The sequence below is a fragment of the Xiphias gladius genome, chromosome 7, assembly GCF_016859285.1.
Source record: "Xiphias gladius isolate SHS-SW01 ecotype Sanya breed wild chromosome 7, ASM1685928v1, whole genome shotgun sequence".
Lineage (NCBI taxonomy): Eukaryota > Metazoa > Chordata > Actinopteri > Istiophoriformes > Xiphiidae > Xiphias > Xiphias gladius.
The window spans coordinates 26,171,793-26,187,304 of NC_053406.1; the positions used below are offsets into that span (position 1 = coordinate 26,171,793).

The 15,512-nt window shown below is 42.6% G+C and overlaps 1 protein-coding gene across 2 annotated transcripts; it reads right to left on the minus strand.

Annotated features, from left to right (window-relative positions):
• Nucleotides 1–2,194: 2,194 nt before the first annotated feature.
• dcun1d5 (DCN1, defective in cullin neddylation 1, domain containing 5 (S. cerevisiae)) lies at nt 2,195–13,337 on the minus strand. Of its 2 annotated transcripts, none has more exons than XM_040131714.1 (10): nt 13,229–13,337; nt 9,776–9,834; nt 9,567–9,609; nt 9,344–9,443; nt 6,919–7,084; nt 6,350–6,441; nt 5,832–5,940; nt 4,752–4,856; nt 4,564–4,663; nt 2,195–3,482 (listed from the first exon to the last, which is right to left on the minus strand). In XM_040131714.1, the coding sequence occupies exons 4-10, from the start codon at nt 9,409–9,411 to the stop codon at nt 3,427–3,429; spliced, it is 696 nt and encodes a 231-aa protein (XP_039987648.1). In that variant the 5' UTR covers nt 9,412–9,443; nt 9,567–9,609; nt 9,776–9,834; nt 13,229–13,337; the 3' UTR covers nt 2,195–3,426. The 2 variants fall into 2 exon arrangements, with proteins under 2 accessions (XP_039987648.1, XP_039987647.1); XM_040131713.1 differs by having other exon boundaries at nt 2,198–3,482; nt 4,564–4,666.
• Between the last annotated feature and the right edge of the window lie 2,175 nt (nt 13,338–15,512).

Here is a 15,512-nt window from a genome sequence, read left to right on the forward strand (position 1 = left end):
CACCCCCTTTGGAGACCTCCAGACCCCTGGCTTCCACAGTAAACTGGACCCTGTCTTTATGCACCGTGACGGGAGCCTGGTGGTCCCCAACAGCAGCGGTCTCCACAGCGGCCTGTACTACTGCCTCCTGCAGCACACAGAGGGAACTACACTGTGGCCGTACGAGCTCCACGTTGGTTCTTACAACGAAAAGAACCAAGAACGCAGCGAGTATGAGCACGGCAGCATCTGTGATGCGTTCAGGTTCAGGAGGGATGTTGGGTCTGAGGAGGAGAAGCGTGCAGGCGTTTCGGATGGGCAGTTTGCAGGAGCTGTGGCAGCATCAGTCCTGCTGACGTTTGTGCTGGGCTTCAGTGCTGGAGCTCTGACCAGAACTCATGTTCTCAGGTGCGTTCAGGGACCTTGCACCCCAGTTTGTGTTAATACGGGGATCAGATTCCCAAAATATGAAAACAGTTCTGTTAAGTTATTTTGCAGATTTTTGTCAGAAAAACCTCAAAACAGGATGTTCAGTTAGTGTTCAAAGTTGCTCCAGGAACTTAATCCATTTAATCCAGTTTAATAGCCTGAGGAATAATGTGAGGAAAATGGAGATGAATGGTTAAATGATGCTGTTGGGTGAGTGTTCAAAATCTTTACGTTGTTCACCTGGAACTGGCACATTTCCTCTCAGGTGTTTAGGGGCCGTAACTACATGGGTACGATCACCACGGCAACAACGATGCCAAGCTGACACGCCGGCCTATGGCTCGGAGGTCACCATGACAACCCTGCCACCCCTGTACGACAACCAGGCCTTTGAGATGGGACAGGTGCGGGACAACGAAACCATGGAGACGACAATTTCGTCAACAACCTCATCTCCCCCTGTTAAACCTCAGAGAAGTTTCAGGCACAAACAAGAGGAGCATCAGGAAAACACTGCCTATATGGAGGGATGTGACAACATGAAAGAGGAGGAGAGAGGGATGGAGGACGAGGAAGGAAGAAGTTTGGGAAAAAAGAATAAAGGGTGTGGAGGGGAGGGAGAGGAGAAGGAGGAAGAGGAAAGAGAGTTTAGTGGTTTCTATCTATTAGGAGAAGATGGTGGGAGTCAAACTGAAACAGATGTGGACAAGTACAGTGAGGATGGAGACAGGAAAGATGGAAGAGAGAGCAGAGAGGAAAAGGAGGAAGAGGAGGAAGCAGGTGAGCAGGAGAATAGCAGGGAGGATGGAAAGGAGAGGAGAGGAAGTGAGGAGGCAGCGGGAGGTAACAAGGAGAAAGGGAGAGATGAGAAGAGGGAGGGGGAGGAAGGATGGAAAGAGGAGAAAGAGGGTGATGATGGAGAAGAGAAGCGAGAGGAAGACATTTGCAAAGATTCTCAACAATCGTCAGCAGACACAGAGGACGGAGAGACAGGCGGTAAAAAACAGGAGGAGTCGGTGAAAAATGGCATCACGGAAGGAGGAGGAGGAGCAGCAGCAGCGGCGTCCCCCCCATCCTGTCCTGCCCGTCGCAGCCGCGTCATCCGCCTATACCAGTACGACGAGGACGGCCAACGATACCGCCACCTTCGAGACCCCTTCCCCGAGTATCCAGAGGCCCCCCCAAGGCTGAAGCAGCGCTCCGTCTCTCTGACACGCCTCAACGCCATCATGGCTGCCGCCACAGCAGGACCACTGGACAGGAGAGAGACGGGGGGCGAGGAAAGAGGGGAGAGGCCACGCTTCCATATGGACATATAACAGAGACACTACAAAATAATGACATCATCATGTCAGAGGAGTTTAAAGGGCTTTTCCATCTTCAGCCACAGAGCTGTGGGACAATCAGAACATTGTTGGCTTTAATCTGTTCAGTGGATTTGAAAGACACCAGCCTTATTATCCTTTAATGCTGTCACACAACTTACAAGCAATTACCTATACCTTTGTACAGGGTTTCTGCGAGGTTGAATTCTTTTTAATTCCACACAGAAAGACATTTAATACCCGTTTCCCAATCACACTGGTCAAAGGAGGCAAGTGATATCCCCCTTTTTTTTTTTTTTTCAAGTCTGTACATACCAGCAGTTCATTACAATTCCTAATTATATAATTATTATAATTATCGTTTTTAAAAAAGTTTTAGAAAAAAAACACTTTGCCCATCATGGGTCAGTGATCTTCCCAGCAACTGTAGCAGCAGCAGTGGAGAGAGAAAAAAAAAAAAAAAAAAGGGACTGAACACCCTCCTGTGATCCGAATCCACTGTCACAACTACCTTACTTTTAGTTTATAGGTGTACGACGACAGCCTGCAACCAGATACTGAAACGAACGTTGCTGTCCACAGCAGGCAAGAGACAGTATTCAAGACTTGTACATTAAATTCTAGACTTTTTAAATGCCTTCTAAGGCCTTTTTGGAGGAAACTAAATTCAGTGCTTTAAGACTTTTCAAGACCCTGCAGAAATCTTGCATTAAAAGGACTATACCACTGAATCATTGAAATCCTCAAATATTTACAACATTGTTGATATAAATACAGTTTTGGTATGTACATCAACACTACAAAGCAATTAGGAAGTCAGATGTCTACCTGGATAATTTACCGTGTGATTTTGCAACAACTTAACCACAGACGGTGGGATACAAACACTCATTACATTATTGGTGTTCACATGTTTCCTTCCCTTCATTTCAATCGACTTACATCATTTCGGTGACAATCAGCATTAAAGTCCAGCAGCCGGCGCTTGACTAAGTGTATCACTGTACTCAGAGCGAGTTCAAGCTCGGGATCGACAAGGTAAAGCGAGTGAAGTGATCTCTGCCCGACCCAACACTCGAAGGCCTCTGGGTCGGAGGACTGACATCTACGACAGACAGCAAATTCAGTCCTCAAGTGTCTTCTTCAGGGATCCCAGGTCACATGTCACTGTGATACATACTGTTTGTGTATTTACAAAGTGTTTGGTGAATGAAACCTATAGGTTCCACCAATTATTGAGAAGCAGCTCGTCACATTTTCCATTTCCTTTTTATTACTGTGAAAACATCTAAAAACAAGACACAAAATGGGAAAAAAAAAAAATTATTATCAAGAAAACATAAATTCCACAGCTTTCCACAGTTCTTTTTTTTGGTTTGTTCTCTTATTTTAGGAACTTTTTCTCCACGTTTCTTTTCTCCAAATTAACACTATAAAAAGTCTACTCAGTGAGAGAAGGCCTCTTGACAACAGTTGGCTGACGATGCACAGAGACAATCTCTGAAGGGATGTGAGTGTACCCAGAGTCCACAGGGATGATTCTGTAGTCCATATTTGTGTGCGTTTGTGTGTGTTGGTGAGATCTGAAACTGGCGTTTTTACTTTTTTCTTTAGCGATGAAGAGATTCCTCCTGTGTTTGTGGTTTTTGATTTTTCTCCCTCCTTCTCCTTTTTGGTGTGGTGATGTCGTCTGCTATGATGCTGACCAAGCTTTCTGCCATTCCACAAACTCATCTAGCAGCACTGGCCCTGTAGACACAACAACAAGGCCATAAGTAACATTAACATAGGTCCTGCACTTTTTTGGGTGGCTGTTCGATCTCAGAAATCATATAGCACAGAGAAACCTTTAAGAAATTTAAAGAAATGCATTAAATGAAACTCAAGTTGTGATTGTGTTACAAAACTGGATCCTGAAAAAAAAAAATAATAATTTTTTTTTCCTTGACAGCACTTGAAAAATGTAAATATGTAAACATGAATGTGAACCCACGTTTCCACGTCTGCAGAATTTGTTTGGGGAAGTTGAGACATTGTGAGAAAATGATAACAGTAAATGTTTTGTATTTTTGCTTGATTCCAAAAAAAAAAAAAAAATCTTTTTCTTTTAAAATAAGGTCAAGTTACAGTAGAGGTAGAGGCAAAGTAAATTTTGCATGGAGTTAAACTTTGGTTAACTGACTTGAGCCTTTGTGCTTCCGACCAACTGCTAACTGTTGTGGCAGTGATGACCTTTGAGGGAACGGAGAGAACCAGAGTCTAAGTGGAGGCAGCTATCATCTTATCATCCAGTGTCACGCAACACCAATAGAGATTTCCTCTCTGTATCCACACGTGCCACAACAGATGGTAGCAAGTCAATAACCCACAAGGAGTCACTAAAGCTGGATTTCTACTTGATGCATTGGTGTAACTGGAGTAGGTTTAGATTTGTAGTTCCGTGCAGGATTCCATCGGTCGATAGCAACAATCGCAGCACTACACGGGCGTGTCACATGCGATCAGGCCGTAGTGCGCTTATTAAATTACCCAGAGCTACGTCTTCAAATGTGTCAGTCCAAAGCCCCAGGATACTCAATTTACAAAGATGTAATACAGGGAAGAGCATCAACCCCTTCCAGCTGAGAAGCTGGAACCAAAATATAATTGGCTTTTTTGCTTCCAAAAAGATTAATCAATTATCAAAATAGTTGCTGATGAATTTTCTGTTGACCAGTATTCTTCAGTGCTGAAACTGAGCTTTTTGACATCTCTGTTGTGTGAATTAATTTTGCCTCATCGTGGGGCTGCTGTAAAAACCGCGTTGTGAGTGAGCTGCTCGTATACTCACAAGCTCCATCTTCATCGTAGTTACTGAGGTCTGCGCTGATGGTCCTGCTGAACTCCAGAACGTTATACCACTGATCCTTATTCATCCCCCTGTACTTGGACTGCTGTGGGAGAGACCAATGGGGGGGGGTTAAGGAGAGGGGGACTTTTCTCGGGCCTATCCAAACAAACATGAGCGGAGGGATTTACCTCCAGGAACTGGTGGAAGACTGGGAAGAGAGGCCATGTTCTGCCCAGCAGTAGAGCCAGCATGGATTTAGCCGTGTCCATGTCCAAACTCCTCTGGTCCTTATCCTGATGCACAAAGACAAAAACTGTGAGGTCAAGGTGACAGAGTTGTTGAAGTTCAGTCTGTCTTTGGATCCCGTGACTCCTGCTGGTGGTCACACTTCCACAGAGCTCTCGTGTAATATTTAATCTGACTGTTGGAAAACAAGGGTGCACAGTCATTGTGTTAAAATCTCAATTCAATCCTGTAGGCAATCATCAGAAAAGAAAAGCATAGCACAGCAGAGCATCAGTCAGTCTATTTAAGAGCACTGACGCATAAAATATGAGCAGCTAAGATAACTGAAGTCCTTAATGGGGACCCTAAAACTATTTAGAGACACCAAAGTTTTGAGCCTCGGCGTCTGTTGTTGAGAAATGAGGATAAGTGAATTGGAAATCTTTTTAAAAAGGACCTTTATCAATAAATAGGTTAGGTGTGATTCAGAAACGACGACATAGGAAGCCAGGAAACACTTTATGAGCCACAGATCCATGAGCCTCGGGCAGACGTCAAAACACTGCACAGACGTTTCTAATATCAGCAGACGAGATTTTACAACTCTGAAATGATCGCAGAGACATTCCTTTTTCATTTTGACTTTCGTTTCCTCACAACGGTCTCGAGGTTAACAGCAGAAATAATGCGTTCACATTACAAAGCAATCGACAGAGACCGCGCCAGGTTCAACTTTTAAAGAGCAACTTAACACCAGGCAGTAAAAAAGTGTTTCGCTGTCCTCTCTAGTTCAACGTTTCAACCCCGTTTCTTCTCTGAGCACACCCAGCATCACCGATTGCTGTGGTTGGCTGTGATCAGACATGTGCATGGCTGCACCTGAAGACACACCCAACAGTGATGTCGTGGGGTCATGGCGTACACCTGCACATCACTGCAGCATGACGAGAAGTTGAACCACTGGAGGTCAGCAAAGACAAGATTTTCAGGGGGTGCTTAGTTACTCTTTAAACAAACAAACAAAAAGAAGAAAGCCAACTCACTCTGGCGAAGTCAAAGGCGTATCTGTAGATGTTTTTGAAGGCTACAGAGTCGTTGAGCTCACTGCGCAGGTAATCCAGTTTGCCCTGTAACCTCTCCGTGCAGTCACACCTGCAAGTAGGTGAAGGAGCACGAGTAAAAAGTCACATACACACAGTTCAGCAGTTTCTCCAACAGGTGTACGGACAACTACAGACAGTGAAGTGAGAAGCCTGAGTGTCGGCAGAAAAAAATTTCATCCGTCTTCAGTGTATGTGTCCGTCCGTCTTAGTGAGGATAAGTTTGACTTTACACTCTGGCAGTCAGGACATTGTGGCCTTCAAATGGCTGTTTGAGGGTTAAGACTTGGTTTCAGGGTTCAGGCATTTAGTTGTGATTGTGAAGCTTAAGGTAAGGGACTAGGGAATGCATTATGTCAATGAAGGTGTGCGTGCGTTATCAAGTGAAAGCAAGAGAAAGTCTCATTTGTAACATCCATTTTGAGCAACAGAAAACAGAGTTAAAAAACAGGTTCTCTTACTGTAATAACGTCATTCCCCTGAGCCACTCCTCTTTTGTGAAGAACCCCATATTTGCTGCTTCTAGATGCCAGGCTAAAACTAACATGATTATCTGCAAGAAAGACAGAGGCAGTGAGTATAATCCTCGCTATGGTTTAAATCAACACTGGTGCATGTGCGCAGGGTCTTCGTTCCTTCTAACACCACACTGTGTACTCTCCCTACAAACACTTGACCTAGATTGTAAAAAGGCAGCAATATTGAGCTAGCAGTGGCAATACAGGAGTTTAGCACAGAACAAGACAAGTCTTAAAAAGACAAGTTCCAAAGTGAAAAACATGGCAACATACACGCACATTCAGGCAGTGTCAGGCGACTTGGTTGGACAGGGCTGATAGGATTTCACGCATCTAAAAGATAACTTACTATTTTAATCTGCATATAGAGTGGCCCACTAGTGTTCACTCAAAGTCCAGTATGTAAATGGCTTACTTGTAAACTGTCTTTATTCATTAAGAAAATTAAACAATTTATTAATTTTAGCATCATACAGCACGTCATTATTGTGAATCTCAGAGCCAGGACTCACATTCTCTGGTTCCACTCCAATGTCTTCACAGAACTTTTCCATGGCCTCTGGACCGACCACCTTGTCGGGGCCAGCGTACTCGTGGAACCAGGCCAGGCACTTCTTACTGGAGAACGGTTTCTCAGCGCTGATCGGCCTTGCACCACGGATCTGAGGTCGGGTGAAACTGCGACCCAGGGTTCAACAGTTTTAAAATAAACTCAGCAAAAGAAAAATTCTGTCACTAAATCAGGGGCTACAGGTTTAACACATAAGGTCAATGTAAATATCTCAACTTTTTAATAGTTCTCACATGGAATAATAGATGAGTTGGGACAGGGAAAAAAAACAATCTCACGCACACAGTTACTTAATCCTGCAACAGCTTCATTAGTCACCATGTCATACTGTTCACATTGTAATTAAAAGGCAGCCAAGTGGGAAAAGCTGTTCACGTCAGCCTCCAAGGTTTCACAATTTTCTGACAACTACCATGTCCCCCAACTGTTACCAAAGTGTCAATAGCCTGCTGGAAAAGGGCTGCAAAACCTTCGACACTGGGGGTTGCATCTGAATAAACTCCGATACGGTCGATCCAGCTCATCGAAAAAGGGGCTCTAAGCTGCTTGATTGCTTGATCTGGTTTCACTTGTTGATGAACCACTACTAATGTGCAACACCCCCAAAAAATAGCTAATTTAGGCAAACGGAAATGTCAATGATGTGACTACAAGGCATGCTGTGGGGATAACTTTTTCTTGGAATAATGCATGAAGTCATAGCAGCAGGTTTTTCCCATTGTCCCCATGTTCTTTCCGGTGTGCCGACATTTTGTGAAAGCCACGTGTGTGTCAGTAAATAGGCTCTTCTCCAGTAGACAGTAGCACAGTACAGCAATCCTGAAGCCGGATTTATGGTTGATACGAGGGGTTAACGGGAATAGGTTTGGATTTATAGTTCAGGGCTGTATTTCTCCAAATGAACATCACCACCAGGCTGTATTATGCTCAAGTTATACTCCCCACTGTAACCATTTTCCACTCAGTTTCACTTTGTGATACGGGCGACAGTGGGAGGGTTTGCCTCGCTTCATTTCAGATTATGGGACCACAGCAGTCGCCATGTTTATGCTGCTTCATTCCCTGGGAGATAGAGGAGGTTTGCAGTGGCTTCGCCAAATCTTCAACTCACTTAATGTCGTCTTCACTCTCAACAATCTCTACTGGCATCGTAAAACTTGAGGGAGAAAGCACAAGCAGCCCGAGGTGACGAATCACAGTTCTTGCAGCCCCCATGTTTTAACTCTGTCGCCGTAACGTGTACTCACATTTCATTACTAGAAAATCTGCACACGCAGCCATAGACACAACATAACCTTAAGGCCAAGGTCTAAATAAAGTTGAAATCATCTCAGAAAGCCTCTAACTATTGCTATGCTTAAGGACAGCCAACACAGGATGGTGCGACATGTTTGAAGGCTCCAGAAACCAAACTGAAAGAATTTACACCCTCACTGCATTGAAGACATGCACCCAATCCTAGAGCAGGAGCTGCTTCTAAGTCCGTTTTGGTCTGTAATCTACTCTGGCCTTCATCAAGTTTAGCTCCCGCAAACAGTTTCAATATATGCTTTACAATCACACTTGTGAATCCATAAAATACAAGTTGGGCCCTTCTGCCCTTTCCTTCTACAGAGCTGGTCAGGGATAAATCAGTACGTGTGTTTAGTGTTTACATCAGGGCAGTGCAGTGAGACCAAATATCTGAGTACACCTCACAGAATATAGTAGTGACATTAGGGTTTTTTTTAGGACATTAGGACTAGGTTTACTGGAGTAACTGACAACTTTGTCCACAGCAGGACATCTGCAGGAGAGAAGTGTCTGAGGCAGCGCTGATTAAAAGGACAAGTATGTGCTGAGCGCTGAGTTTTCCAAGCGAGTAGAAAGAACCATAAGAACCGTGACTCTGAACCCACACACGAAGATGTATTTGCTTGGACTACATTCCTCCTTGCTCTCTGAGTGCAACATTAACACCCATGCTTATCTACTCACATTCTCTACACCTACACACACACACCTACACACCCACACACACACCCACACCCACACACACACAGAGGAGGAAAATGAGAAGGTGAGGGGTTCAGTGTGTCCTCTGCCAGGTGAAAGACAACCCTGCCAGACCTTTTTCAGGCGACTGCAGGTGCAGCCAGTGGCCGTCCTCTCCAGCAAAGAGCCTCTAACTCACTACCGTCTGATCAGAGGTCGGCCCGACATGCTACAAAAAACACACCCAGGACCAAAACTGAGCCCTACACCGCTAAAAATTCTGATAGAGACGCAAGATACCAAAACAATTAAGCGCGGAGGAGAGTTCATGCACAACCACAGAGGACAGACACACAAAGTTACAGTGTGAGTGAATGTGTGAGTCTGTTTACCTCGGAATTTTACATTTGCGCTCATTATCATCTGCATCTGGGAGCTTTCTCTTCTTCTTCACAGGCATCACTGAACCTTTAACGGGCTTCACTACCTGGGCTACACATAGGAAAAGATTTTTTTAAAATCTCATGTTGGTAGGGTGCAGTGAGATATAACACATCCATAAGCCAATAAGTATTCCTCTGCATAAGGATAAAATGTGCGGGAGGCAGGTCATACCTGTGTACTTCTGGCTGCCTTGTCCATTCAAATCTAAGAGATTCTAGGAAAAAAAGAAATCAAACCCTCAGGTAAAAAAAAGGCCCAGCACAAGACTTTGATAAGACTTCTGCAAAGTTCAGCTGTATTATCACTGTATAAATGTTGGATGATATTTGTTTTGTTAACTATGTTTAAAAAAAAAAAAAATTTACAACACAACTACTTACAAGCTTGTCCAGCGTTTCTGATACTGTGCTGATGTCTGCCAAGTGGCACAGGTTGTTACCTATGGGTAGACACATAATCAACACAAGCATGATATCAATAGTACTCAAAATGTCAAGCCGAAGAGGAGAGAAAACACACGAGTTAGACATGACCTACTTTTCAGGTTTACATCAACCTATAGGAAACTTTTTTTCCAGTGACTGATCTAATTCGGTTAGTTTGTTTATGTTACTGTGTGACTTGCAGTGGTGGAAGAAGTGCTCAGATCCTGTACCTAAGGAAAATCAACACACAATAACATTAACAAATTAAACGCTCGAGGCAGTAGCAGACCAGCACCTCCCGTATTCTGCGAGGAAAAAAAAAAAAAAAAAAATCACAGTTTTTGTCAATGGAGTCTGGTGGCTTTGAACAGATCGATATAACAGCTCTTTCTGGTTAAAAGAAGCTCGTAAACAAAAAGGTATATCGCTGTAGGGATCCTTTCCATAATATTGTCAGACACTTATAATGGCAACCCGAGCCTGTCAGTGGCAAAACCAAGAACTTTTAGTGGACGTACTTTGACATGGACGATTGCACCATGTGATAACACTGCAGGATGAGAAAATGAAAACATAGGAAAAAAGGAACCAGTTCAAAAATCCTGGGAGGTATCCGTTCAGCAAAATCTAAACGTTTTGAATTTGCTCAAAATGTTAACAATCACTGTAAATGACTACATTAGTGGAAATAAATGTCACAATAAAAAGGCCAAGTCTTGTTAGCAGAGCGGTGCGTTTAGGAAAACAGTTACGCACTACCAAAAAATGGAAGTCTGAAAAATCGTGTAAACCCCATTTTCTAGTGTTTTCATATGAATGAATCTGGGACTCAATCTTTAGAATATGAACAAGATGTATGTCTGAAATTTTGTCCCATTTGCCTGTCTGAAAACAACATTAGTGGGGGTCGGCCACTGATGCCGGCCGGTAAGCCCAAATAAGGGCTCCATGCAGACCAGTCAACTTCTTCCACTCCAAAACCGGGAGAACCATGTCCTCATGGACCTGGCTTTGTGCACAGGAGCACTGTCATAAACAGTAAAAAGAGCATTCCCCAAATCGTTGCCAAGAGTGAGCAAACTACTGCCTGAAATATCATTTTAAGCATTAAAAGTCATCGGCGCAAAGGTGCTCCGCCCAAAATCATGACAAACAGACTCTCAGTGGTTCTGGTTCTGGACAGGCGTCCTAAAACTTTTCAGCATGTGTAACAACTTCTAATAAAATGGTCAAAACACACTGACTTTATTTCAATATCGTGTGCAGACATTAAAAGTCAATAATTGATTGTTAAGTCTATAATCACGCTGTATAAAGGAGGTTTAGCAGTCACTGAAGTCAGATTTGAGTCCTTTAAAAAGGACAGAGTGCCAACAGCTGTCTCAAGTGTGACTCGGAATTCCCCAAACGTCAATCTTTTCATCTTCTGAGTAATGCTGCAAAAAAAAATATGTTGAATAAATCACCGTTTTCAAAACAAAAACAAAAAGGTCTGCATTCAAAAACGGCCTGCGGTCTGTTCAGCTTGACTCATGACTAATGAGTAAAACCGCGACTGCGTCACCAAAATTTTCTCCTGTGCCGACATGAAGTCGGTTCATGTAAACTCTCCACAAAACAACTGACGGACTGAGAGTGTAACGTCGCACAGGACATTAGCATTACTTAGAGCAAAACAGGGTCATAGATGGATTATCTAATAGGCTTACCAGGCGGAGGGGCCTTAAAGGTCAGGGGGCCCCTGTCCCTGTGCCTCTGTATGAAGTGACTGATAATATTTCTTGTTTGAAAGTCACACAGCTCAGTTAAAACGCTAAACGATCCTGAAAAGAGGCAATACCACTAAGTCCATTTACTCAAGTGCTGTACAACTTTGAGGTATTTGTACCTACCTTGAGTATTTAGATTATGTTACTTTATATTTCCACTCCACTACATTTATTTGATGGTTTTAGTTACTTTGCAGTTTCAGATTAACAATAGTAAATATAATCAACCAATAAATTGAGTTGTATTATATTTCTTAAATTAATTATTAAATTATACCCTACAGAAGGCACTCCACTGAAAATATGAAACTGAACAATATATACAGTTCCATTGCTTCATGCTGTGTCAAGCAAATACCCCGAGGGTGTTTGTGAGAGAGGCAGAGAGAGAGAGGGAGAGAGAAAGAGGGAGGGAGAGAGAGAGAGAGAGGGCGAGGGAGAGAGAGGGCGAGAGAGAGAGGGCGAGGGCGAGAGAGAGAGAGGGAGAAAGAGAGACAGAGAGAAATAGAGAGAGACGGAGAGAAATAGAGAGAGAGAGAAATAGAGAGGGAGAGAGAAATAGAGAGGGAGAGACAGAGGGAGAGAAAGAGAGAGACAGAAGGAGAGAGAGAGAGTCAGAGACAGAGAGGAGCAAGGAGGAGCAGACCGTACCAATGCCCTGCGCGCAGCTCGACGATGAAATAAGACTTTACCCATTTGAAATAGTAATAAAATATAAATAAATATGTGGCGGGCAAACACAAATAAAGCAATGTATGGGAAACACTGGATGAACACATGAATGCATCAATAATTACAATCCGGTGACGTAACAGACATTATTCATAATGAGCGCTTTTCCTTTCGGTTCTTTCAAGTTGTTTTGATACCAATAGCTTTATACTTATACTTGTATCAGAGTATTTCTATATCGTGCTATTAATACTTTTACACAAGGAAAACATCTGAGAACTTCTTCCACCACCGCAGTACACGCAACCATGTTGTTTCAGTCACTTTTTGTCTCTTTCAGTCTGGGGGACAGTGAACAGTGTTCTATAGAACTAAACGTGACTACTGGGTGTCCGCTGTTTTTGAAATTATCTGCGGCTTTTAAATGTCTGTTAGAACGAAACTTGGAAATAAACCCGCTGCTTCAACAGTGGCAACCAGTTCAAATCTAAACGGTTGAGATTATTTCGGACTGAATATTGAACCCTTCTCACAATAATAATAGTAATAATAAATAATGGTAACAATAATAAGAAGAAGAGAATCCTCTGAGGGGTCTGACGATTTGAAATGATCGTTCAATAAACGCAGACTTTGCGGATGATGCTAGCTGAACACAGCTAACGAGGCGAGGATGACTAATGCTACAGATCGTGGCCAGAACTCGCATCTGGCGGTCGACTGATCGTCAGAGAAACTTTAATTAGGAGATAAAATGCGGATTGTCAGTTTGACACTAGTCTTTGCTGCGGGGACTCTTCTTTTGTTTGTTAGCTCCGCGGGTGTCAGCGCTACACTGCTAACGTTAGCTAATCTGTCAACACACGCACATCAAGTCCACCCGAACCCAGTCCACACTCAGTATCAGATACTGTTTGTTTTAATAATCGACATAAGATGAAGCCCTTTAAATTTTCCAAACACTTACTTTATATCAGTTTCCACCCTCTCCGTCTGACAAATCAGCTCCACCTGCCTTTCCTTCAACGGGGTTTGTGCTGTCGCCGGCGTTTCCGGAGGAGTGGACGATACCATCGTTTTATGTGGGTGTAAGGAGAGACAAACGTTCCCATAAGGAGGGAAATGTTTGCAGACACGCATTTTCTTTTACAAAGAGAGAGTTATTAAACGATATTTGCAGTCCTATTCAAATTATATATCTATTATTTTGAACAATAGTGAACCACGCGAGGAAAAGGCTAAAAATGCCCCCCCCCTCAACCCCAGCGGACCGACGACGGTGAAACGTTCTTTTTTTAAAAGGAACAATCCGGTGTTTTTGGATTTCAGCTGTTAGTGGACCTAAACAACGGACTGTGTATGATTTAACACATCAAACCGATCAGCGTGACACCAGTTTTACTACAGCCCATAAGCTCTCTGTATTTATTAAGCCTACTTCAGGAACTTCACTGAAAAAAACTGTACCTGGGATAAATGAAAAACCGGAGGAAAAGTCAGGGGATCGCCAAAGTCATCGGGATGTGTCCTCTGGGAACCGCGAATGTCCTTGTGTCCCTGTTATTTGGTACCACTTTTTGATAAGGCACTTTGTACAAGGGTTTCTAAGCTGTAATTAATGGATTTATTAACGGTTAATGCATCATTTACTTATGCTTTCAAGATCAGTTATAAGACATTAATAAGAACAACTTCTGGGTTGCCAGGTTGTAGAAAATCCTCCTCATCTTTAATTCATTAGTTAGACCTCTCCGATGGACTGTTTGACCACTGTTTGACCAAAGAGCTGGGGGACATCTGGACCAAATCCATTTATAAACTGATTATTAACACCTTGACTGTGTGATGTCTCCAGTCTAAATTAACCCTGTAATGTCATTTGCATCATATTTTAACATATTTGCATTTTGGCAATTTACTGGCAAGTTTATACGCAGTTGTCAGTTTATTAGGTGCACCTAGCTATAACTAATGTAGTCTAATACAACAGTCCTCCCATAAATCCTCCTACGTGAAAGTTATAATGTTCAGTTTGTGTTGAAATGGTTTTAGAGAAATGTTGATTCAACTGTTTGACAATTCTGGAGGACGTAGTTTATGGTGCTGTTGAACTGTATTGCGCTATAAGGATGGGTCACAGGTATTTCTATTATTTTGTCCACCCTATTTATGTCAATGAGGGTAGACTAAATGACAGAAACACCTCTCTATACAACACAATACAGTTCAGCAGCACCACAAGCTGCAGCCTCCAAAACGATAGTACAGTTGAATCAACACCTCTCTAAAACAGAACATTGTAACCTTCATGAATGAGGATTTCTTGCAGGACTGTTGGATTACACTGCATCAGTTTTTATCTACAGTAGGTGTACCTAATAAACTGACAACTGAGCGTATCTATTTAGAATAATTTTAAACTGTCATTTCTATGTGTTATTTCTCATTGTCTTTCAGACCCAGCAGAATCTTGTATTTCACTGCTCAGGTAATTTTAAGAAGGATCTGAATGTGTTTGTGTAATGGGAACATTTGAGAAGAATCATGTGAACGTTTCATTGTATTCATGCCGATTTCATCCTGGCACGATCGTTCTCGTGTTCCATAGACCTTGTGTCTTTCATCAACTTACCACCATCCTTCAAAATCATCACTTAGGCATGTTTATAAATGGCACCTATTTTTTATGGTTAGAATAAATGCATCCTTAGATTTGTGATGTACTTCAGACCCTGATTTTACTTTGAACAGCTTTAAACATAATTGACCTTCTACGAATCAGTTTCAGTAACTCGTAGCACTCAAGAGAAGGTCTCACTGAATCAAAGCACAAAATCAAAATCCACCCACAACTAAGTTTTTTGTCCGCATCGGTTTTCAGTGACAACAGTGACTTGCCCGGAAATGAAGGAAAAGAAAGAAAACAGAAATCTCTGTCTTTACTTTTGTCTTTATTTTGCCAGGAAATAAATTATCCAACTTTAAAAAATATTCGAAACAAGCAAAACGATGCAGCCTCCCCCCACCCGACTCCAACAACTCAAAGTTTGATGTCTTACTTGATGTGGTGAGAAAACAATCAGCTGGTTTAGGCTGTTACTGATTATGTTTAGTTCAAGTTTCGTCAATGTGGCAGGCTTCAGGTAAGTTTGCCCCCTGTCTCTGATCAGGATGAAATGACTGGAAAAGGACTCGCTTTCCCCAGCTAATACTGATTATTGATTGGACTAAATATAACACATTCAACTATT